This window comes from Babylonia areolata, chromosome 21, assembly GCF_041734735.1.
Source record: "Babylonia areolata isolate BAREFJ2019XMU chromosome 21, ASM4173473v1, whole genome shotgun sequence".
NCBI classification, from domain to species: Eukaryota; Metazoa; Mollusca; class Gastropoda; order Neogastropoda; family Buccinidae; genus Babylonia; species Babylonia areolata.
In genome coordinates this window covers 16,572,402-16,597,127 of record NC_134896.1, presented here as the reverse complement: position 1 = coordinate 16,597,127, position 24,726 = coordinate 16,572,402, and the positions used below count along the sequence as shown (strand labels likewise).

General features: G+C 41.3%; 1 protein-coding gene across 1 annotated transcript in view; it reads right to left on the bottom strand.

Moving 5' to 3' along the window:
- Positions 1–366: 366 nt before the first annotated feature.
- The window catches only part of LOC143295855 (metastasis-associated protein MTA3-like), a 51,920-nt gene continuing 27,560 nt past the window's right edge, over positions 367–24,726 (bottom strand). The window contains exons 6-20 of the mRNA XM_076607507.1: positions 23,761–23,878; positions 23,009–23,211; positions 22,260–22,448; positions 21,535–21,609; positions 19,905–19,963; positions 19,210–19,292; positions 18,029–18,145; positions 16,015–16,047; positions 15,021–15,082; positions 13,955–14,180; positions 12,482–12,613; positions 10,645–10,746; positions 8,218–8,300; positions 6,563–6,693; positions 367–5,911 (exon numbers count right to left, since the gene is read on the bottom strand). Of these exons, the coding sequence (XP_076463622.1) occupies positions 5,740–5,911; positions 6,563–6,693; positions 8,218–8,300; positions 10,645–10,746; positions 12,482–12,613; positions 13,955–14,180; positions 15,021–15,082; positions 16,015–16,047; positions 18,029–18,145; positions 19,210–19,292; positions 19,905–19,963; positions 21,535–21,609; positions 22,260–22,448; positions 23,009–23,211; positions 23,761–23,878 (1,785 nt within the window). The 3' untranslated portion in view covers positions 367–5,739. The remainder of the gene's footprint in view (positions 5,912–6,562; positions 6,694–8,217; positions 8,301–10,644; positions 10,747–12,481; positions 12,614–13,954; positions 14,181–15,020; positions 15,083–16,014; positions 16,048–18,028; positions 18,146–19,209; positions 19,293–19,904; positions 19,964–21,534; positions 21,610–22,259; positions 22,449–23,008; positions 23,212–23,760; positions 23,879–24,726) is intronic.

Below are 24,726 nucleotides of genomic sequence, written 5' to 3'. Positions count from 1 at the left end.
AAAGGAAAGACAGGATCGACTTAGAGGCAGAAAAAATCGAACGAATCGAGGGTGCCGAGTCGAATCGAGTACACAGAATGTAAGAATACAATAAACACAAGCCGCATGCAACAAAATAAGGCCAAAAGGATACGCTGAACAGCCGAAAAAAGCGTAAGACGAGACAGAGCGTAAACCTGACAAGATGGCGTGGAGAGCCTTGGCCAAAGGAATGATTAAGCGCTTATAGTTTTTAGAGGCGTTTGATCGGCTGAGAGCGGTGGGCCCATCTTTTCACTGTTAGCCGCGCGAAATTTGGCCAAGCAGAGCAAACCAATAGGCCTAGTTTGCATCAGTTTGACATGGTACAGTATATGACACCAAACTCTTTTCTTTTAAGTGTACACAAAGCAGAAACTCCTGCTTGTCAATATGAAGCAACATTCCTGTTTGTGTGTGTGTGTGTGTGTGTTTATTTTGTTTTTAATGGTTACTGAAAAGTGTAAGAATTTTTTTTTTTTTAAGTGTCAAAAAAACTGTAATGCACTACACACACACACACACACACACACACACACACACACACACACACACATCACTTGTACATGCACACAGACACACACACACACACACACACAAATTCAATAATAAAACAGAAACAGAAACAATGAGTTGTTGTGTCCATGACAGACATGTGAAAAACAAAAGCAAACCAATGCATACTGATAACATGACACCTGTGAATGTGACAGAAGTCACTAAACTTGGTCCAAACCAAACATAACAATTATTGTCATTTCCCCCATGTCAAATGACAAAACAAATCAGTCAATTTACCAGAAATCGCACTTTATCCCTTTTTGGGTCTTCATGTTTTTGTTGAACACTCAGGAAAAAAAAAATTAAAGGATAAAATGTCAAGCATAATTACATCAGGGCTTACACATTCTCAGAAAATGTTTACAACTGTTGGGTGGGAGGGGTGGGGGGGAATCAACAATCAATCAATCAAATATCCACTCACTCCTTACTAATATTCTCCAAGTTCTGGTAAACTTCAGGCACTTTATAAAATCATTTATATAAGAAAAAGAAAATCCTGTAACATGTTTTTTAAACAACTGATTTCTTTTCCTGGCATGTTTGACAGTGAAAACAGGCATACACAATAATCTCTGTCATTACCACTTTATGTGATGATAATACTAAGAGTTGACACTTGTGTTGATGTATCAGCACATATCAGATTTACTTTTTAAACTCTTGCTGATATATCAATGTCCAGCAACAACATCACACATTTGTACCTCTCCATTTACCATGCCGATCAGAAAACATCAAATGACAATTTGATAATAATAATAATAATAATAATAATAAGCCGAGATTTTGGTGATGCCAGTTTACTGAAGGCAAATACTTAAAAGAAGACAAGCACTTAAAATCTAAATCAAAAGAAATCAACAACCAATGGCAACAGTAAAACAAAGAAGAAAAAAGACTGGAGCAAAGATCTGACCCAACTTTAGTACTACACATTCAGAAATATGTGCAGACTGTGGCAGACGATATAAAGAAAACAAAACACAAACAAATACAATAAAAAGCATGAGAACATCAAAGGCAATGCTGAACACTGACACAGATGTTGATGAATAACAGCTGTTGCCAAAGAACTAAAGCAGCGCTCTCACTGACGAGGTGATGCACTTGCCTTTGTGTATGTGCCAATGGTCAATCATGGTCACCATGCATACTGAGGAGGCTGTGCGAGTGTGACATAACCAAAAGCTATGAACTTTGAGAGGTAACCTTTCTCTTATCATTTATCAATCACAATTTTTTTTAAATATCTATCTCCTGACCATGAATAGTTGGGTGACTTACCATAAAGTTCGGTCTATTGAGCGCACTGGTATATAAGCCGCATACTTCATACATACATAAGCCACACTGGCTTATAAGCCGCACTTATTTCCGGTACCGGAACACATACTGATACTACAGAAAAGCTGTCAATACTGTAGGTTATGAAATAAACACAAGCAGGAACAACACAAAGAAAAGCAAGCGAAAATACTGTTAGTGTCACAAAAAAAAAAATAAATAAATAAACACAATGCAAATAAGATCCATAATTTAGGGATAGTCACATTTATTCAACGTCATCCTGCTCACTGAATCCTCTAAAATCTTCGTTTTCAATGTCCGAGTTGAAGAGAACCAGCACAGCTTTTTCCGCCATCTTGTCACTGACTTCAGCCTCGCTTTCACTTCATGAATATGAACGCAAAGTGGAGGTCGCTGCTGGTTCGCTGCTTGGACTGTTGTCTGCTAGGTCAATCGCCTTCAATTTGAAGGTTGCATCATAGGCATTACGTCATGTTTTCGGCATGATGAGGGTGTACGCTTGTGCAGAGTAGAACTGAATGCTGATCTGAAGGCTTTAATGTGTGGGGATTTGATTTATAAAATGTGAACAGTTAGCACACTATCCTGAAGCTCAGCCAAAAATACATGGACAGAAATCATGATTTTGGTGAGTTGAAGGGCAGCTAAGAATAGACGTGAACGTGACACTCCCGGGATCATTAAAATCCTCAAATAAGCCGCATCATTGTATAAACCGCAGAGGTTGAAGCTGGGGTGAAAAGTCGCGGCTTATAGACCGAACTTTACAGTGGTTTGGAAACTATGTTTTTCCTTTACCGTGGTCTTTTTTCCCCCCCATCAATCTGTTCTCATGGTCTCCCCCCCCTCCCCCCCCAACCACCCCCCAAAGGAATCTGTTCTAGGGGAATTAATCTTTTCTTAGATCAACACATGCCATTCTTACTTGACACAGTGTACAAAACTTCAAGAAATGTTTTCTGGTGGAAAAGACCATTTCTAATGTATCACCACTTTTTAAATAATTTCAAATATTGCTTTAGTTAATTTCTCATTTTTAACCTCTGGTCTTGATCTTCGTGCAGTATCATAGAAATGGGAATGTTCAGAAGGAATCTAATGCCCACATGCCATGTTTGGTTCCGCAGATATCTGTTGCACCCCAGTGGAAAAATATCAGTGATTTTTTTTCTCTTTTTTAAAAATTTATTTACAGTTTCAGCTTCACGGAGGCATCATAGCGTAACAAATGATCCATATACTCTTCGCCACATCTGCTTAAACAAAAATGGGGGTGTAGGGTGAAAGCAGATGTCTGACTTATGCACAGACCAATATGCTGGACAGGCCTCGAAAGCCTATCCCAGGAATCCCAATTATACACACACACATAAATAACATAAATAACTCTGGGTCATGACACATACCTGCCTTGATTCCACTGAGTAACAAACAGAAAAGCATGATTCTACTTCCCTGCCTTTGACCTGTGTAGCCAAGACACCACGAACATCACCACACTGTTGCAGCAACATTTGTCTGGGACTGTTCCCATATGACTCGCCACAATCTTCACCCGGCCTTCGTACAGATACAAGCAGACAGGCACAACACTTTCTTGTTCAGATAACCTGTCGCTGAACTCTACTTTCAAATGAAAGAAAAACATGACAGAAGGCAAGAAGGAAACAACTTCAGAAAAGGATAGTACCGTACTCATCTAATGGACAGAGAATGGACAAGGGTCATAACACAAAATGAGGTGAGGAAGCAATGCATTATAACCCTAGGATCTTCTACAGAAAAAAACACACCAAACAAGCGAAAAAAACTGAAAAGAGATGTAAAGATTTAGCTGCACTTGTGTAGAATGAACGAGTTGAATCTTTTATCAGAAGCGGAAAGGATGTCATCAGAGACATCTCTCTTGAATTTCCCTCAGGAGCAGGGTGGAGTGAAACAGCATTCTCTTCTGTAAGGTGGATACAGTACGTACAATCCTCTTTTTTTCTTTTTTTTTTCCGCTCTCAAAGATCTTATGCCACTGCATTTTCTTCATGAATTTTCAAAAAGACATGACGCTGAGATAACTGCTAGAAATCTGACAATTAACTTTGTAGCAAGGATCATCATGACACTGAGATAACTGCTAGAAATCTGACAATTAACTTTGTAGCAAGGATCATAGGATCATTACATTGAAACAAAAAAAGCACACACACACAAACTATAGCAAAGATAATTACAATGAAACAAAACGAAGCGCATACACACGAACTATAGCAAAGATGATTTCAATGAAACAAAAAAAAAGAGAAAAAACACAAGCAAATGCACACAAACTAAAGCAAGGATAATTTCAATGAAACAAAAGAAAGCATGCACATACACACACAATCTCCAGTCCAGACCAACCCAGTCAGTAAACAAGGCCCAACACAGATGCTGCACACTTCTCAGTAGGGAACACTGACAGCCCAGTGACCCACAGTGGAAGAAGGGAGAGATATGGTGAAGTCAAATAAATGTTGGTTGATTTTTTTTTCCCATCAATATGATCAGATTATGTTCCCATTGCAGAAACTTGAACACTGTCAAAAGATGTTTCAGACATATTTCTAGAGATATGCATACATGCATGCACACACACACACAAACACACATACAACACACATATGCACACACACACATACACACACACACACACTTGGACATCAATCCAGTCAAGTGCATACAAACCCCATTCTCTTTCCACAGATGTCTGTAGTCAACATCTATCCATCAAGTCTACATTATAGTCAGGACACATTTCCAAGATCTTTCTTCTTTTTTTAAAAGTCCAGTTTAAAAAAAATCCAATGCATCAAAGAGTGAACAGTCCTGAAGGATAGAAAGGCCAAAAAATGATGGTTCCTGGGTCTTCTTCATCCAAACCAGCTTCAGAGACACGCTCACACACATACACACAAAACTGTATCCTGCCAGTGACGTTCTCAGTCTCCTCCACCCATTTAACACAGTGTCTTTTCTCTCTCCTCAAAAGTGTCGGAACAGAAGTTGGTCAAAGATATTAAAAAAAGCAATAATAAAATGAAAAAAAAACAACAAACCCAGACAAAGAAAAAACTAAACCAACTACACACTACAAAACAGTGCTCTGTCTACCTCCACCCATTAAAAAATGGGTTGGTGGGTCATTACTTCCTTTATCTCAATCCTCTATATATGACACAAGGCTGACAGGATCTGTTCTTTTCGTGAACACACACACACACCAAAGGTGACACTTATGTCATGGAAAAATCCTCTCCATCCCATCGTTGTAGCCTCTTTGCAAGTTAACCAACTACATCCACTTCTTCGCTTAACACAAAACCACAATTAAAACAAAACAAAACAACAAAAACTCACACATTCACCAATATAAAACATCAGTGTCCCTGAATTGCATTTTGTGTTCGACAAGATTCCTTCAATATCATTTCATGATATTTTGCGGCACAGGGCAATCTTGCTGAACCTTCTCTTTAAAACAAACAAACAAACAAATGCGCAAACAAACAAACAAAATCAGAAAACAAGCAAACAAACAAATAACAGACCACGATGAAAGAAACCTCAACTTCACATCAAACCAGAACCTACCCCTACTCTTCGAGAAACACGTCTCACTGCCAGTAAACTATCCATCATCACTCGTGCCCAAAGAGTTTTCCAAGATGAAGAGAGGATAAAAAATAAAAATTTTTAAAAAAAAGGGTGAGGGGTGGGGGTGGGGGTGGGGTGGGGGTTTGGAACAATCTCCTGTTCTTTCCCTCCACAATGTGCTGAGCCAAACTGGATTGCATGTCCTCAGAATGTCGGAAAAATTCAGTCGAGCACGACTACCTCCTGCGACGTCTGCAAGGAGAGAGCCGGGGAGCTGCGTTCTCGGCTGACGGTGATGGCAGACAAAGGCATGCGGGTCTTCACATTCAGAGGGCGCCAGGGGTTGCGAGCTGTTCGCTTGAAGTCGCTGGGCTGCAGCTGCTTCCTGAGTTTCCTGAAAACAGGTGAAAGGGGTGGTTGTTATTTTCCTCAGGACATTTTCTTTGGGTTTCTTTTGCGAGTGTGACACAAAAAAAACACAACAGAACTAACATGCATGACACACATCATTGCTTAACAAGCAAACAGCACACACACACACACACACAGAACAGACAACAACAACAACAAAAAAGCAGCATTAGTAACAACAATTATACTCTAGTAGAATTTAAGATAAAAGGCTAGAGAAACTGTGGATGGAAAATAGGAGGAAATGGAGAAACTATTTTGGAAAGAGGTAGATTTTCAGACCCGACTAGAAAGGTCTGAGTGCTGGGATTTGACAGAAGAGAAAGAGGGAGATTGTTCCAAAGTGCAATGTTCAGATGCAGAGAAAGAGCGGTGGCCGGATGTGGGGTGTTTGAATTTGGGAACGCAGAAATAGAGTGGATCTGAAGCTGATCAAAGAGAGCGAAGCGAGATAGGGTGCAGAGGTGAACACAATCACATGCACAGAACAGGGCAGATTTTCTTTAAAATGCAGTATACTAAAAAACCCTTCGACTCCCCATATTCCACCTCCCAAAAACTGCTGCTGCCACTTCAGCACTACAATGCCAAGTAAGAAGAGAGGGCCCGAAGAATGGCGTTCAGACACAAGTACCTAGTGGCGTTGGTGGCCATGAAGAAAACATCATCAGGCATGTCCAGCCAGCTGATCATATGCATCTTGCTGCCACGCATGGCTGGCATCTTCCCCCGCCCGTTCATGCTGCCATGGTTCAGGAGGCCTCTCTGAAACACAGCACATGAGTATTGAAGATGAAAGGCCCCATACTCTCATCAGGATATTCGGGCAATGACTTCATATATTCACTGTATCTACGGCTTGGCATGAAAAGGCAGCCCAGTCCTCTCTTTTCGCCATTTTAAACTTCCCCACCAAAAGTCAGGCACACACAACTGGAAAAGAAAATAAGGCACAAGCAAAGTCATATTCGTGGACCTTAACATAGGACATGCCTCTGATGTTGACCGTTCCATCAAAGTTTTGCCAAAGGATTAAAAAAACCCAAAAAAACAGTCACCTAAATACAAACACATTTCACTTAATGCACAAAACTATATTTCATAACAAGCATACAAAACCAAAATATGACAGTGGATAACTCATTCATCTGAGGCACAAAAAAGAATGAAATACAACATAATATGAGTGCACAATTATCAAGTCCAGAAAAACAACAACCAAAAATCGAAAAAGAGATGAAGTGAATGGACCATTAAGGCAAAAAAGAAGAAAGGAAGAGACAACGGAAAGAAAAGGAAAAAAGCCAGAAACATAGCGAGTGACACAAAAGAAGAATTTTCTGGCACAGAATTTCCAGAAGGCTTTGGGGGACGGGGTGAGGGAGGGGTGGGGAGCATGGAGGGTGGAGGAGATACTACTTATAACTGAAAGAGCCATCTGCACCTTTCCAGTGGCAGTGGCATCACTCCCACAACTCTTATTCTGAGTCCCCCATACAAAGCCGCTACCAGCTCCATTTTGAGTCCCCCATACAAAGCTGCTACCAGGTCCATTTTGAGTCCCCCATACACAGCCGCTACCAGGTCCATTTTGAGTCCCCCATACACAGCCGCTACCAGGTCCATTTTGAGTCCCCCATACAAAGCTGCTACCAGGTCCATTTTGAGTCCCCCATACACAGCCACTACCAGGTCCATTTTGAGTCCCCCATACAAAGCTGCTACCAGGTCCATTTTGAGTCCCCCATACACAGCCACAACCAGATCCATTTTGAGTCAACCATACACAGCCACAACCAGGTTCATTTTGAGTCCCCCATACGCAGCCGCTACCAGGTTCATTTTCAATCCCCCATACACAGCCGCTACCAGGTCCATTTTGAGTCCCCCATACACAGCTGCTACCAGGTTCATTTTCAGTCCCCCATACACAGCCACAACCAGGTTCATTTTCAGTCCCCCATACACAGCCACAAACAGGTCCATTTTGAGTCCCCCATGCACAGCCACAACCAGATCCATTTTGAGTCCCCCATACACAGCCGCTACCAGGTCCATTTTGAGTCCCCCATACACAGCTGCTACCAGGTTCATTTTCAGTCCCCCATACACAGCCACAACCAGGTTCATTTTCAGTCCCCCATATACAGCTGCTACCAGGTTCCTCTGTCGCTGGAATCCACAGGGAACTATCAAGGTTAGGTTGCTTGGAGGCCACACATTACATCTTTGAAGTCTACTTCAGTCTATGAAAACTAGCAGCTTGTATACACACAGATTTGACCTTACCTGTGGTGGAGTGGACGGGGATTTGATACCCATGCCAGCCTGTCGGATCACTCCCATGTTGGGCCGCTTGGCTGCTGCTGGGCCTACACATACACACACAGATAACATAATAATAACAGTAATTACAATAAAACACTAATACTAAATAGCACTTCTAAGTGCTTTAAAACATCTAAAAGAAAAAAAAAGAAAAGAAAAAAAAAGAAAAGAAAAAAAGTGCTATAAGATACACAGATAACACTCATAATCCCGGTCAATTAAAATCACACAGTACCGCACACACAAGCACACACTCACACAGAGGTTTTGTGAGGTTTGTTCTGTCTTCTGTAGTGAAGATGCAACATTCATTATCTGCTTTGCAAAGTTACTGTGCTTGTTACCCCCACCCCCACTACCCCTCCCCACACATATAAACATTCATATATATATAGCAATATCGCGGCGGGCCAATTTGTCCCACTCTGCTAACGTTTTAAAGGATAGGTTAGCTGAAGTGGGGAAGGTGGTGCATCCCCCCGGTCCCCTTCATGACCGTTTTACTGGTACGAAAGTCGCCTCCGCGATCAGCGTCTAACGACGCATCGCCGCGGTCCGTATCGGGAGGAATCATGAGCTCCGGGCCTGGGAGAGTCTCTTACCGAGTCTCAATCCCAGCATCATGATCCCCTGCCTTCGTGGTATGGCACACGAGGCATGGAACCCGCGCTTAGGCACCCAGCGAAAATCCGACCCCCAACAGAGAAAGGAAAGACAGGATCGACTTGGAGGCAGAAAAAATCGAACGAATCGAGGATGCCGAGTCGAATCGAGTACACAGAATGTAAGAATACAATAAACACAAGCCGCATGCAACAAAATAAGGCCAAAAGGATACGCTGAACAGCCGAAAAAAGCGTAAGACGAGACAGAGCGTAAACCTGACAAGATGGCGTGGAGAGCCTTGGCCAAAGGAAATGATTAAGCGCTTATAGTTTTTAGAGGCGTTTGATTGGCTGAGAGCGGGTGGGCCCGTCTTTTCACTGTTAGCCGCGCGAAATTTGGCCAAGCAGAGCAAACCAATAGGCCTAGTTTGCATCAGTTTGACATGGTACAGTATATGACACCAAAATCTATCTATCTATCTATCTATTCACTCATAGCCTCCTTCATATTTGGTTTTCATTCTCAGTCTCCTTTATATCTGTTTTCAGTTTCATATTAAAAAAAAAAAAAAAGGAGTCTAGGACAATAAATGATTAAGCAACAATAAAGAGTGGTACACATGGTACACAACTTCAAGTCAATGCTGCTTATGCTGCTGATGCTACACATTTCAGTCTCCTTACAAGTTGTTTTCAGTCTCAAAGCCTCATTTACCTGTGATTTTCAGTCTCTTTCGCCCATGGTTTTCAGTCATATTGCCTCCTTTATACCTGGTTTTCAGTCTCCTAGCTGCCTTCATATCTGGTTTCAATCAAATCGCCTCCTTCGTATCTGGATTCTAGTCTCCTAGCCTCCTTCACATGTGGTTTTCAATCTCTCAGCCTCTTTTACATATGATTTTCAGTCTCCTAGACTCCTTTACATGTGGTTAGAAGTCTCCTAGCCTCTTTTACATGTGGTTAGAAGTCTCCTAGCCTCTTTTACATGTGGTTTGGAGTCTCCTAGCCTCCTTTACATGTGGTTTGGAGTCTACATGTGGTTTGGAGTCTACATGTAGTTTGGAGTCTACATGTGGTTAGGAGTCTCCTGGCCTTTTTTACATGTGGTTTGGAGTCTGCATGTGGTTAGGAGTCTCCTAGCCTCCTTTACATGTGGTTTGGAGTCTACATGTGGTTAGGAGTCTCCTAGCCTCTTTTACATGTGGTTTGGAGTCTACATGTGGTTTGGAGTCTCCTAGCCTCCTTTACATGTGGCTTGGAGTCTACATGTGATTAGGAATCTCCTAGCCTCCTTTACATGTGGTTTGGAGTCTACATGTGGTTTGGAGTCTACATGTGGTTAGGAGTCTCCTAGCCTCTTTTACATGTGGTTTGGAATCTACATGTGGTTAGGAGTCTCCTAGCCTCCTTTACATGTGGTTTGGAGTCAACATGTGGTTTTCAGTTTCCTAGCCTCCTTAACATATGATTTTCGGTCCCCTAGCCTCTTTTATATGTGGTTAGAAGCCTCCTAGCCTCCTTTACATGTGGTCTGGAGTCTACATGTGGTTTCCAGTCTCCTAGCTTCCTTTACATGTGGTTTCCAGTCTCCTTTACATGATGTTTCCAGTCTCCTAGCTTCCTTTACATGTGGTTTTGAGTTCTTTACATGTTGTTTCCAGTCTCCTAGTTTTCTTTACATGTGGTTTTGAGTCTCTCCTAGTCTCCTTTTCAGCTATGGTTTCAAGGAGGCTGAGTAAAAGACAAGGAAGATGTAAAAAAAAAAAAAAAAAAAAAAGGTTACCATCTGTTCCGTTGCTCTGCTCATAGCCCCGTTTCCTCATGATGGAAGGGTAGTTGCTGTTCATTTTGGCCTGCTCCTGAGGACTGCGCTCCACCACCGCTCCTGTCAACACCACAATAATCATAACAACAATAATGACTAATAATGACAGTAATGATGTACATCTGTATAGCGCCCTTTCTCTTGAACTAAGAATTCAGGACGCTATACATGAAATGAAAAAGCTGCAAATCATGTGAACCACAACTGATGACCGCTCTCTCTTTCTTTCTATCCCTGTCACATGCAACACAGCACACCGATGACAGTATAAAACAGGGATCACACTGGATTGTAATCTCAAAATTTGCAACTTTTCCTTCTTCTTTTTTTTTTTAAACAACATAGCACACAACTGACAGAGTTCATTCAGGATTTTAATCACAAAACCAAAAAACTTATTCGGAATTTTTGAAAACCTAAAACTCATTAAGCAATGCTAGGGCATCAAAGTTCACTTCACTAAAACAGTTACATGTACCATGTTCTCACATATGCATAAACCTCAAGCAAAGGGAACTAACTTCTACAATATTTCCGGCTGTGTCCATTTTTGTTAATTTGGAGGAAAAAATAGTCATTTTGTGTATAATTTCTGCATTTTTAAGACAACATAATGGCAGGGAAGTCTGTCGAGACTGTAAACTTCCAAGGGCTGAAAGGGTTCAAACACAATCCTGGCCAATAAAATCAAAACTATCATGCTGGGAATCCAGACTGAAAGGCATGAAGGTTTTTTGAATAGTGCTGACTTGCGCCTCTTGAATGAAACATCTTCCACAACATGGAAGAGAACTGTGGTTTCTGTTGGAGAGATCCTTTCATGACTTTTTTTTTTTTACTTTTAAATTCAGATGGAACATTTTGGAAAGATCATTTCAGGACCTTTTATTTATTTATTTTTATTTTATTTTTTTAATTCAGATGGAACATTTTATTGCTGCGCTTTATTAATCAATGGCAGAAATGGGTTTTTTTTTCCATTTTTCAGTAAAAAGCCAAACTTTTAAAACTTTAACCCTCTTGCATTCATTATGGTCACAGCTGAACACAATGAAGTTTCTCTGAAAAATTTTGTGAATGCAAAAGGATTAGCAATTCTGAATCACTGTTTAAAGACTTTAAAGGGCTTAAAAAGAGATGTCAATTTTATACATGTTTACAAAATAGTTGATAAAACTACAATGCAATAAAGTCCTACTCGTACACAAAAGTTCTGATCACTTAATATTTTCCTCTTCTTTTTTCCCCACACATTTATTTTTCACACACTTTTTTTTTTCCCTTCTTAAAGTGTGAATGTGTTTATTACATAATGTGATTGCTTGCCCATACTAATGATTTGAACAAGTAGAAAACAACAACAACAATAACAACAACAAAAATGCTACCTCTGCAGAGCAGAGCTGGCTTCACTGTCTTATTATAGACTTTCAATCTGAGGGTGAGGCTGTTATAATCTCGTTAACAGCGCCTGGTGGGTAAAGGGTGGAGATTTTTCCGATCTCCCAGGTCTACATATGTGCAGACCTGTTAGTGCCTGGACCCTGTTCATGTCTATAAGCACGCAGAAGATCACATACGCACGTTAAAGATCCTGTATTCTGTGTCAAGTGTTCAGTGGGTTATGGAGACATGAAAATACCCAGCATGAATCAACCACAACAGAGTCATCAGCAAATCAACGTTAATCATGTAATGGAGAGAAGAAGACTGCTGACCCAATAATACTTTGAATAAAATAAAGTAAGTAGAAAACGCCTCCAACAATAAACAACAACAGAAGAAAAACTGCTACCTCTGCAGAGCAGAGCTGGCTTCTCCACCGTGATGTCGATGCCGAGGCGAGCTACCACAGGCTCCATGGTGGTGTGTCGTGCCTTGTACACCGGCGGCACGTACTTGCTTTCCTGGGCCAGGCGAAGTTGGCCTGTCACAGGACATGAACAAAAGAAAACGTTTTTTTAACCCTTCATCTGATGAACCCTGGTGAAATGCAATCAGTGCGGCATGAGTTTCAATGTGCACAACTATTTTTTTGTGTGCTTATCAGTTGTGTAATTGATTTTGCTGACCAAAAAGTAATGCAGTCCCAAGAAGGAAAAGGTCCAATTAAAGAATGGTAACTGACACACTGTCTCCTCTTACTCCTGTTTCTCCCTCTGTGTATTCCCATGATTGTGCTCCAGTGGATGCATGAAAGCTGTACATGTTCACTTGTGCACATGCATACACGAAAACACATCTACACACATGTCCCAGTCCCAGCATTCACTCCCACTTCCACCGAAAAAAAAGAAGAAAAAAGTCACCATTCACATTCCTTTTGTTTTCCCTTATATAAATTCATAATAATAATAATAATAACAATAATGGATACTTATATAGCACACTATCCAGAATTCTGCTCTGTCCAGAAATCTTTTTTTCTACTTTCTTTCTTATTTCTTTCATTTTTTTTCTTTTCTCATTTTCTTTTAATCTGTCTTTTTCCCGTTGGCATGCTCCAATGTTTTGACAGCCAAGAAACATATAACACATATATGATTGTTTCACACATAATTATTAGTGTCTGAACAAGAAAAACCAAGTAAACAAACACTCCCTCTCTCTCTTTCTCCCTACCTCTCTCAATCCTTCTCTCTCTCTCTCTCTCTCTCTCTCTCTTTCTCTCTCCAGATGATATGGCTTAATCAACTTCATTTAACGTAACCATTAATATGTATGTATAACATTTTGATATGGCTGTGATGTGCTTGCATGTCCATGTACACCCCTTCATGAGGGGCTATGGCCTAATAATGAATTAAGTATTTCGCATTTGCATTCCCTCTCTCTCTCCACAAGCACTACACACTTCAGCAGTACTCTAAGAGCTTATATCACAGACTGATGTCAGTTTATAGTTGTGCTAACATCAAAATGAGAGCTGCATTATCAAGGTTTCTCCAATACAATGAGAAATCATTTACAGCTTAGTCTTTTGTGAAGGACTATGACTCTCAAACTAGGACGCAAATGGCACTGGCTCTTAGTGCTGCAGCCTTGGGGGCTAGTTGGCCTTTGGGCAACATCCTTACGCCGACTGTCCTAAAACCCTCTTGGCCAAGAGAGTGGGGATGTAACTTTGGCAAGACACTCTCCACTATAATCAAACTCTAGCGCAGATAGTTCGGACAGCAGTTACGTCCTCTGCTGTTCTGATGGTCATAGTCGAAAAACGACTGACTATCATACATACACTTCAGCAAGCGCACACTTCATCACTCACATTCCTGCTTGATGGCGGCGGTGTTGATGGGCACAAAGCAGCAGCGAGCGGCGTGGCGGGGCCGCAGGATGTCACGACACACGTGGCGCGAGACGCGGGTCAGGGGCGTGGTGATGAGGCAGAAGGCCGCCCGCGTCTTCATGACGGGCCGGGGGCTGCCCGGCTGGATGGACAGCCCGTGGGCCGTGGCCAGGTGGCGCGCCAGGTGGGTCTTCAGCTTGAACTCCTGAAGGTGTGTGGGATTCGGCATATACATCCATAGATCATTTTGTGTGGCTGTTTTCATTTTATCCTCTTTTTTTTCTTTTTTTTTTTTACAAACAATTTAGTTATTTTATATAAATAACAATTTGACATATCATGACACATAGCTTACAAAAATAGGGGGGTGGGGGTGTTTGAAACAGGGTAGTAGTTTGCTCAGGACAGGGAATAAGACCCCTGCCCGAGCCTGCACCAGGGAGTCACCATACAGCACATGTAATAAAAGTTCAGTTCAGTTCATTACTCAAGGAGGCATCACAGTGTTTGGACAAATCCATATACGCTGCACCACATCTGCTAAGGCAGATGCTGTAATAAAAAGAAAAAGGTTAAAGGTCCCATATCTTGTAATGGCCATCGTGGCATTGAATTCATTCATGTAAGAAAGGCAGGGCCAAATCATCTCCCTCAGCTGTTCACACAACTCCCCAAACCAAACTGAGGAAGGAAGAAGGGGAGGCGGTGAGGAGTGGCAGTGAGATGGGGAGGGGGGTGATAAGGGAAAAAAGGATAAAAACACAATTATCTAGATGGGTGAAACAAAAACACCCACAAAACATCAGCATGAAAGATGTATTTTTTTCCTTGCAATAGACAAAATTCTTTCCCTAGCAACAAAACTTCTTTCCCCTGGCATTATTTTCGCTAGCAATAGACAAAACTTCTTTCCCCTAGCAACAGACAAAAATTATAGTTGAAAAGAAGCAAGTACAGATGAATAAAAATCAATTTATGTTTAAACAATATTTTTTTTTTTTACAGAAAACGGTACATGGAATCTAAGGGTGAACAGTTCCCCTACCTTGCCACATCCAGCAATGGTGCACTTCTGTGTGCGCATGGAGTTCATGTGAGCCACCCGTTCTGCACACCAACACAACAGTAACACCTTTACCGTCACACTGTCATCACCACACACCCTTCTCTTGTCCAGCAAACACATACCATCAACACATTTCTGACCCATCAAAATCTGCTGAGTTACTGCCCCTTGACCAAGCATTTTTTTAATGTAGCACTCCGTGCTACAGCAAGTGTCTGCCACATAAAATCCTCCCTTTTCCATAATTTCTCCTGACACTCTTGCATGGCAAAGTCCTTTCTTTGTCTGTTGTCTATGGCAACAGTCAAAACCAAAAGTGATTGTCATGACAAGCAATTTGTCAGCTGCGGTCCACAAGCAGAATTTCCTGAGCCAGACAATTTGTCAGTCGCAGTTAGAAACGTGTTTGATGTGGTGTGGGGCAGATGTAGGCCAGGTTGCACAAGTGATCTTCGCAATGCTATGTCAGCTTAGAGTTAAGAATTTCCCTTAGTCTATGGAATTAATGATGACTAAAGAAAATTCTGAACGCACTGCAAACTTTGCGCTGCTTTGATCGCTTGTGCAACCTGGCCAAAGTCTGCTCAAGTAAATTATTTTTCATTTAAAATCCTTACAACATTCACACACACACAAACATATATAGAGAGGGACATACACAGACACGCACACACTGGCAAAAAGAAAAAGAAGAAAAAAAAAACAGAGCCAAAAATGTCTACTCATCAACACTGACTTCAAAACACTGGTCAGAATCAAGCAACAGCAGGAAGGAAAGGGCAAGATGAACATTTTCACAACTTTCTTCTCTCCAAACCTTGAAACTGAACCTGCAGGTAAGCAACTGACTACAATAACAACCACAACCCCCCCACCCACCCCAAAAAAAGGAAAGAGAAATGATCTGAAGGGGAATGAAAACAAAAAACAGCAACTCAATACGGTACAATACAATACAAGACAATGTACCCACCTTGTCTCTGCGCTGGGGCTGGCCTCTCCCCATCTGCAAGCAAAAACACACTGGCTTGATGTCACTGTCACTGACTTGGTATCAAAAAAGTAATTAAAAACAAACAAACAAAAAAAACAAAAACGTAAAGAGAAAGGTTCATCTTCCAACAAAAGCAATACACATTGTTCTCATTCTCACTCTTCTGGTATCCCACAAGTTTCCTTTATAAAAATCCATTTCCACACAAACAAACAAAAAAACATTAGTTGGAATATCAAACAGAATCATGTGCTATCTTACCTGAGATTAACTTCTCTTTTTCTTTTTTTTCTTTTTTTAAATAAGTCTCTGAAAGACTTTAAAATAAAATAAATAAATATCTATCTCAATAAACAATAAAATGAGCTTTCTGGACTGGCTATTATCATATTATCTTCCTATGTAAAATAATATATATATATATATAAAAAAAAAGAAACAAAACCCCAACCGGTGTGCTTTGTGTCTGACTGGTGTGCCATAAAAAACAAAAAACAACAACAAAGACTGGTAAGGCCTTCAAAACTCACATATGATAACTGCTGAATTGACTTCATGAACTGTGAAAAAAACCCAAAAAACCAATACCTCAACTTTTGTACATGTCTACAAGCTTTACCTATTATTACAGCATGCCATGCTGTGATCTTCAACATCATCAGATCTTGAATTTCAACAGGGTTCATGCTGTCACCACAACCAGTCACTGTACCAAGTTTGATGAAAAATGGATGTGAAACAGGAGTTCTACTATTCGGCTCTTTTTTTTCTTTCCTTTAACTCTCTCTCTCTTTAGCCATATAGTGACCTGACATAAACAGGGATGACTGGACAGGTCTTGAGAATACCTACCATCCTACCATGTTTGGCTCCTACACTTAATTGAACTTGCCATGAAAATGACAGAAGTTTAAAGTTGACCACACACACACACACATGCATAATACAGACACAGACACACAAACAACAGAAACACAGGCTGATTACACAGACTCACTTTGTTTACAAATGTGAGTCAATTAAGTTCACCACAAACAAACTACATACACACACTTACACATACATACACACACACAGAGACATACAGACACACTGACAAACACAGGATGGTTACACATACATACACACATTTACACATGCAAGTGAGTAAAGTGTACCCCCCACACACACACAAAAAGATGCACACACACAAACACATGCACACACATAAACACATGCACACACACACACACACACACACATGAAACTGAACATTATATTTTTGTGTGCTTATCAGTTCTGTTAGTGGATACTTTTCATAAGAAATGTATTAACTACCACTGGATTTGATAATGTCTGGAAAAATCAGTTCACTTTTAGTGTTAAAAGATTAAAGTATGCTATATCCAAGAAGCTTGAAAATGAACATGTAAAATTTTGGAAACAGAAACATAACAGTTCATCTAAATTAGAATTTTACAAGAACGCTGTAACAAATGATAAAATTGAACCACATTTAAAGAATACAGCAAATACACAACACAGGAAAGCACTGACCATGTTACATGTCAGTGCCCATGACTTACAAATCGAACAGGGAAGATATAAAGATACACCGAAAGAACAAAGACTGTGTGATACTTGTAACAGTTTAAAAGATGAGATTCACCTTTTAGACAATTGTGTAAAATACAATACTTGCAGACAGAGATTCCTAATCGATATATGTTGTCCAAATGCAAAGCCTAATGAATTGATCCTTCTAACAGAATTACAACCAAACCTGGCAAAATTTGTTCACGAATGTTTCTCTTCTTAATATGCTCATGTTTATGTTTCAATGTGTTTTATAAAACTTTATGGTTTTATGACAATAAAAATCATTCTATTCTATTCACACAAAGACCACCAAAACATATGGTGGTTGTTACAGACTCACACTGCTCACATGCGCAAGCCAGACAAAAAAAAAGGGGGAAACACACCAAAAAAAAAGCGTAGAGGGAGCACTTACCATAGCGTGTAGGCATCTTGAGACCCCCATACCTCTTCCAGTACATCCAGCAGGCAGAACAAAGGCGGCATTGCATGTGGGCCGGGCCCCACGAATACCACTGGGCCGACTGGGCTGCTGCACAAGTACAAAGGGTATGTGCTTGCTGTATTAGTACAAACAACCAGTGCATGCTTACTGTGAGAACAGACTGGGCCACTATACATGTACAAACATAGAATATACGCTTACTGTATCAATGCAATAGGTATAAACATAGAGTATGTGCTTACTGTTAACAAGATTGTTGGCACAGTCATTCCACTCTCAACCACGCAGTTTTACATACACTAGGTAACATTCACTAACACACACACACACATTTTTGTGAACAATCATCAGCAAACTCTGGACTGTATCCATTTCTTTCCTTTTTCTTTTCTCTTGGTCAGGATTTTTTTCTTTCTTTTTTTTGTCCTTTGACTAGCACCTCTATCATTTTCTCTTCTCAGAGACAAGAGATTGCTTCCCTTGGATGTGTTCCTGAACGCTTCAAGGATGTGTGATGGCCCAAGTGATCTTTAGCAAGCAAAACTTTAGTTTGCAAAACACGTGACAAATGAGCCTGGGTGTGGCAATGTATGGTGGGGGACTTGGAACGAATGGCATGGAAATAATACCACTGAGACAGGGGTGCAGATGATGGAGCAGAAAAAAAGAAAAGTGTTTGCAAAATGGATGCATGGATTGGAACAATAACATAGACATGCATTAACAGATCTCTTCTTTTTCTTCGTTCGTGGGCTGCAACTCCCACATTCACTTGTATGTACATGAGTGGGATTATACGTGTATGACCATTTTTACCTCAGTAGGTATACAGCCATACTCCATTTTCAGAGGTGTGCATGCTGGGTATGTTCTTGTTTTCATAACCCACTGAACGCTGCTGACATGGATTACAGGATCTTTAACGTGCGTATTTGATCTTCTGCTTGCATATACACACGAAGGGGGTTCAGGCACTAGCAGGTCTGCACATATGTTGACCTGGGAGATCATAAAAATCTCCACCCTTTACCCACCAGGCGCCGTCACCGTGATTCGAACCCGGGACCCTCGGATTTAAAGTCTTTTTTAACCAATCGGCTATTGTGCCCATCTATAAACAGATCCATCTGTCCTGGTGCCAGGAAACTTACTGTAGCAGCTTTCACAGGCCCGACCCGACACCTGACCCTCCCCGTTCACCTTCCCACTGATGGCCGCAGGGTTGGGCTTTGTGCTGGAAAAAAACAAACAAAAAAAAAAGCAATGGAGAAATTATTATTTCACCATGTCAGCAACAGTGGCTGAATGCTTATTTTCATTCACTCCCACAACTTTCTTACTTTTTTTTTTAAATCTTTTTTTTATGATTTACCATGAAAACAAAGAAACGTCTCTCTGTCAACTTGATTTCCAAATTTCTCTTGTGAATTCATCTTGTTTGCATTTGGGATAAACGACTATCAACTTTTGAAATGCATACAGCATACAATGCCAAATCTTATGTAGGTTTCATTGCAAATAGTTGCTGGTTTTGTTTTCCCTCCAAACATATTCATTAACTGATCAGTTGAATTGCCACTGTAACTGATTGTGAACACAATGACAAATGTACATATTTTGTGTTTGTTACATAAAGCATCAACAAACTTAATTCAAATGGATGGGAAGAAAGAGAAGAAAGGAAGAGACAGAGGTAGGACAGGACAGATGCGGAAAAAGTGAAGGACAATGTAGGTATTTTCATGTACCCCCATCCAGTATCCTGAAATCAACAACAACTTTACATGTTTTGTCTTGTCTCTTCCTGGTTTTTCCTGCAGCAACAGTTTTGTATACTCTGACTTACTAGTTAGGAATGTAAACCTGCTTCAGCTTGCTCTCTGCCTCTGCTGCCTTGATGCGTTTCTGCACAAAGACAATAGTATAAATACACACACACACACACATATACATACACACACACACACACAGATCAATAAAGAAATAAAAGAGGAAACAGAGGAAGACAAAGAAAGGAACTTATTTAAATAGTTACATAGTGATTCATCATATCCATATATTCAATACCAGAATCACATGCAACACTTGCCAAACAAAATAAGCTATCGTCCAATATAGCAAAACAGATCAATAAAAAAAAAACTGAATAATCTCATCTAATTCAACTTGCCAAGAAATACAGTCCTCAAAATAATGCAAACATTTGATAGTGCTGTTTTCAAAATCCGACCCAAACCAAAACCTTAACAAAATGCTAACAAAACGTTTCAAAGACGACAAAGAAAAGGAAAAAAGACAAGAACAAGCCACTTTATTGATACAGTCCCAATCAAAACAGAGGAAGGACACATTCAGAACATGTCAGGGACGTACAGACTTAAAAAAAAAAAAAAAGCAACAACAAAAAAAACAACCCAGAGAAAAGCAAAAGACAGTCAAAGTATCATGAGACTTAAAAATAAATAAAAATGATATTTGTTAAAGGAAAAGAGAATCACGCCATTTAAAAAGATGAGCTGGGAACAGTTATGGAACCAAGCTGTTATCTGTCCACTCTGGAGGGTGATGCTCTCTCAAGTCTGCTTCCATAACAAATTGATCATTGCAGTCAGTAGGAAGGGCTTAGTAGGTGGTGTCTTGAGTGTGTTCAATCAAAACTAGCATAGCAGAACACCAACTAAGTAACTAGGCAGTAGCAGTGCAAGGTCTCCTCTGGTGTATGGCCTCATAGCGACCTGACATGAATAGTACTGAGATTGTGGCAGACAAAGGAAATTTTCTATCTAAAATTATGTTTTAAATAACATGCTTACAATGACCCAGCTAGTGCAGACTCTGGCAGGGGTCTGACATTCCTGTCCTGTGCAAACTACTGTCCGCCTATACGGAGAAAACGAAAGTAACTATGGCCGATAACCTCCTGGAAGTAGGCAACCTCCCCTATGTCCCGCTGGCTAGCGCATTCTTTATCCGGTAGCCATCTCGACACCTGTTCCTGTGCACTTCATACGGCTAAGTTTTTTTCGCATTTTCTATCTGTCTATCTATTCTTTGGTGTTTCTGCTTTATGTCCAATTATGTCTTCAAACAGGTCGCAAAATTATGTGGCTTGATTGGGAGATCGGGCTAAAATTAAGGCATGATCGCAATCGATTCGCGATCACTCTGGGCCCTCTACCTCTGCCTCTCTCAACAACGCCAACCCCACGCCTCCTCCACTTCCTCCGCTACCTCCAGTCGACTCCAGACGACTCCAGACCCCCACTATCTCCTACGCCTCCTCCGGTGACTTCTAGGGGTTTGTTACCCCAAACCCAGGTCAGTAGTACCATTGATGTTCTTAACTTCGAACAGGCTGTTATGTGGGAAGTCAGAGTGAGCAGCATGGAAGTAATGCCAATGAAACCGTGCATGATGATAAGGCAGTAAAAAAATTTTTTAAAAGGTACAGGACCAAGCTGCTTTTATAATCTCACCTGCTGAACATATCTGTCGGTGGTTTTCCACATGTAGTAATACTCCACAATGCTCTTCAGAGATTTCCAGGGAAGCTGTGACAGGAAATCATTTAAAAAAATTTTAATTAATAAAAAAAACAGCTAGTAACATGACAAAACAGTCAATTCCATTCACCACATATACCCCCGAGTAGTCACCCATAAAAATATGAACACTTCCACATTTTCAACCCAACCTTCTCTTGTTCAAATGACCCAGACAATGTTACATTTGTTCACCATAGATCTCTCCTGAGTTACGAACCCCCTTAATGTAACCTGAACAACTGTCCATTAACTGATCTCCACTGATAAACTTGCTCCTGTACCTGAACAACCTTTTTTAACATAGCCTCACTGCCCTTCATATACACATACATAATTCTCTCTCACAAGCACACACACATGCATGCACACACATACACACACACATAGTCTCTTTCACAGTCACCATTAACACACACACACTACACTACACACACACACACACACAAACACACACACACACAACCTCCACCCCTCCAACCATTGCCACCCCCACACACGTACATACAAATACAAACACAGCAATACCCAGACACTGAAAAAAAGGCCAGAAATAAAAAAAGAAACACATACACACACGTGCGCGTGCACACACACACACACACACACACACAACTCCTCACCCCCCCACGCCCCCTTCCAAAAAAAATCAGCCTTACAAAATCCTGACGGATGTCGTTGAAGTCCTTGCCGTACTTGTCGAGCGCTTCCTCAAAGAGGTTGGCCTCTGAAGCAGACCACTCCTCCATCTCATCACGGCAAAGCACAGGCCCTCCGTCTGGCACCAGGCTGTGCATGGCATCTGCCGCCACGTACCCGTGCTTGTGTAGCGTGTCCATCGCATGGAACTGAACCACACACACACACACATAAAAAAAAACCAACCGAATTACTCACTCTGTCTGGCATGTGGGACTTAAGTAATTATTGTCATCAGTAAGGGGCTTAGTATGTGGTGTCCTAGGTACATGACAGGCACTAATGAACGCCATCCAAGTGACTCGGCAGCAATGCAGAGTCTCCTCTAGTGTGTGGCCTCCTAGCGACCTAACATTAATAGTTCCCTGTGGGCTGCTGATGCCAGGACTTGGAATGATCAGTGTGAGAGTATTGCTACTGAAATGGTGTGGACAGTTGGGTTTGTTTTAGCAAGAATATAAATGCTTTGTATATTTCAGAAGTGGAAGGTCAAGGTCACATCAATGTGTGTCAATCTGCGTGAACTGTAAATTTTAGAAGTTGAAGGTCAAGGTCACATCAATGAGTATCATTCCGCTAAAACTGTAAATTTAGAAGTCAAAGTTCAAGGTAACATCAATGTGTGTGTGTGTGTGTGTGTGTGTGTGTGTGTGTGTGTGTGTGTGAAGTTATTCTGCTAGAACAAGGCCATCTCCAGGGGGAAGCTCACCAGAGTGATATCCCTGGAGGCAGCGGCAGCACTCATGTGCAGGCTGGGCTGGCGAACGGTGCTGGTGCAGTCGAGGGCACGGGCAAAGGTGCCGACAGAGCGAGCCACAATGAGGAACTGGTCAATGTCCTTCTTGCTCAGTGGGTTCTCTGGGTCCCACACCAGGGTTTCCAGGTCCTCCGACCTCCGACTATCATCCTCCGCTGGAACATAATGATCAAAGATCAGATGAACACTTTGTGTATCCTGTCAGTGCAGCTGCACTGCAGATTCTGTGGACCAGCCTTCACATGAACTCCTTTACTAGGGGCTAAGGCAAAATATGAATAAACCATTCTGATTCCAATTCTCCCCCTCCATCACATACTGTCTCTCACCCTTTCCCTGTCTCTTCTCTCCCCTCCCCTTACATATAATCAGATTTCACCAACACCAAAGTAATATGAAATAGCAGAATCCAAGAAAAAAAAAAAGCATGCTTACAAAGCAGTGCAGCAGTTCTTCTTTTTCATCAAATTCAATTCCCATGCTCTCTGTCTCTCACTCTCTAACATACACATTAATACAACTACACACATACACACACACTCACACTCAAACACAAAACCCAGCCACCTTCAAACATTTTCCTGTCCAAAACTGCTGGAAAAGCAAACCAAACAACAACAACAACAACAAAACAAGCAATATCTGAAAGAGGCACACACCACCACAAAACAAACAAACAAAAACAGTATCTCCAGTGCACCCACCCTTTTCCAGGCGAGGCGTGACGTCAGCCTGAAACTTTGAGCCCACTCTGATCTCCCCTTTGTCTGCTAACAGTGTCCTCTGCTGTGGGTCGTACACCAGCGAGTAGAAGAACGTGTCCTGAGGAAAAGCATCACAAACAGTCCTCTGGTTTAAGTCCTTTCTTTTTCTTTCAACTACCCCATCATACACAGCCAACAAAGGCTGAAAAAACATTACAACTTTTTCTTGAAAAACACGACAGAAAAACAATAATGTCAAACAGGCAGTATAATAGAGCAGGTCTGTAGTATTACCACCCCTACAGTTCACCCACTCGTTCAGACAGGGAGAGCAGGTCTGTTCTATAATTATCCCCACTGCCTACTTCTTTGTTCAGATAGAAGAGCAGGTCTATATCATACCCATTGCCACAGTTCTCCTCTTTGTTCAGACAGGAGACCAGGCCTATACTATAACCACTCCCCCACCACATCTCACCTCTTTGTTCAGACAGGAGACCAGGCCTATACTATAACCACTCCCCCACCACATCTCACCTCTTTGTTCAGACAGGAGACCAGGCCTATACTATAAACACTCCCTCACCACATCTCACCTCTTTATTCAGACATGAGAACAGGTCTATACTATAACCACTCCCCCACCACATCTCACCTCTTTGTTCAGACAGGAGACCAGGCCTATACTATAACCACTCCCCCACCACATCTCACCTCTTTGTTCAGACAGGAGACCAGGTCTATACTATAACCACTCCCTCACCACATCTCACCTCTTTGTTCAGACATGAGAACAGGTCCATACTATAACCACTCCCCCACCACATCTCACCTCTTTGTTCAGACATGAGAACAGGTCCATACTATAACCACTCCCCCACCACATCTCACCTCTTTGTTCAGACAGGAGACCAGGTCTATACTATAACCACTCCCACACCACATCTCACCTCTTTGTTCAGACAG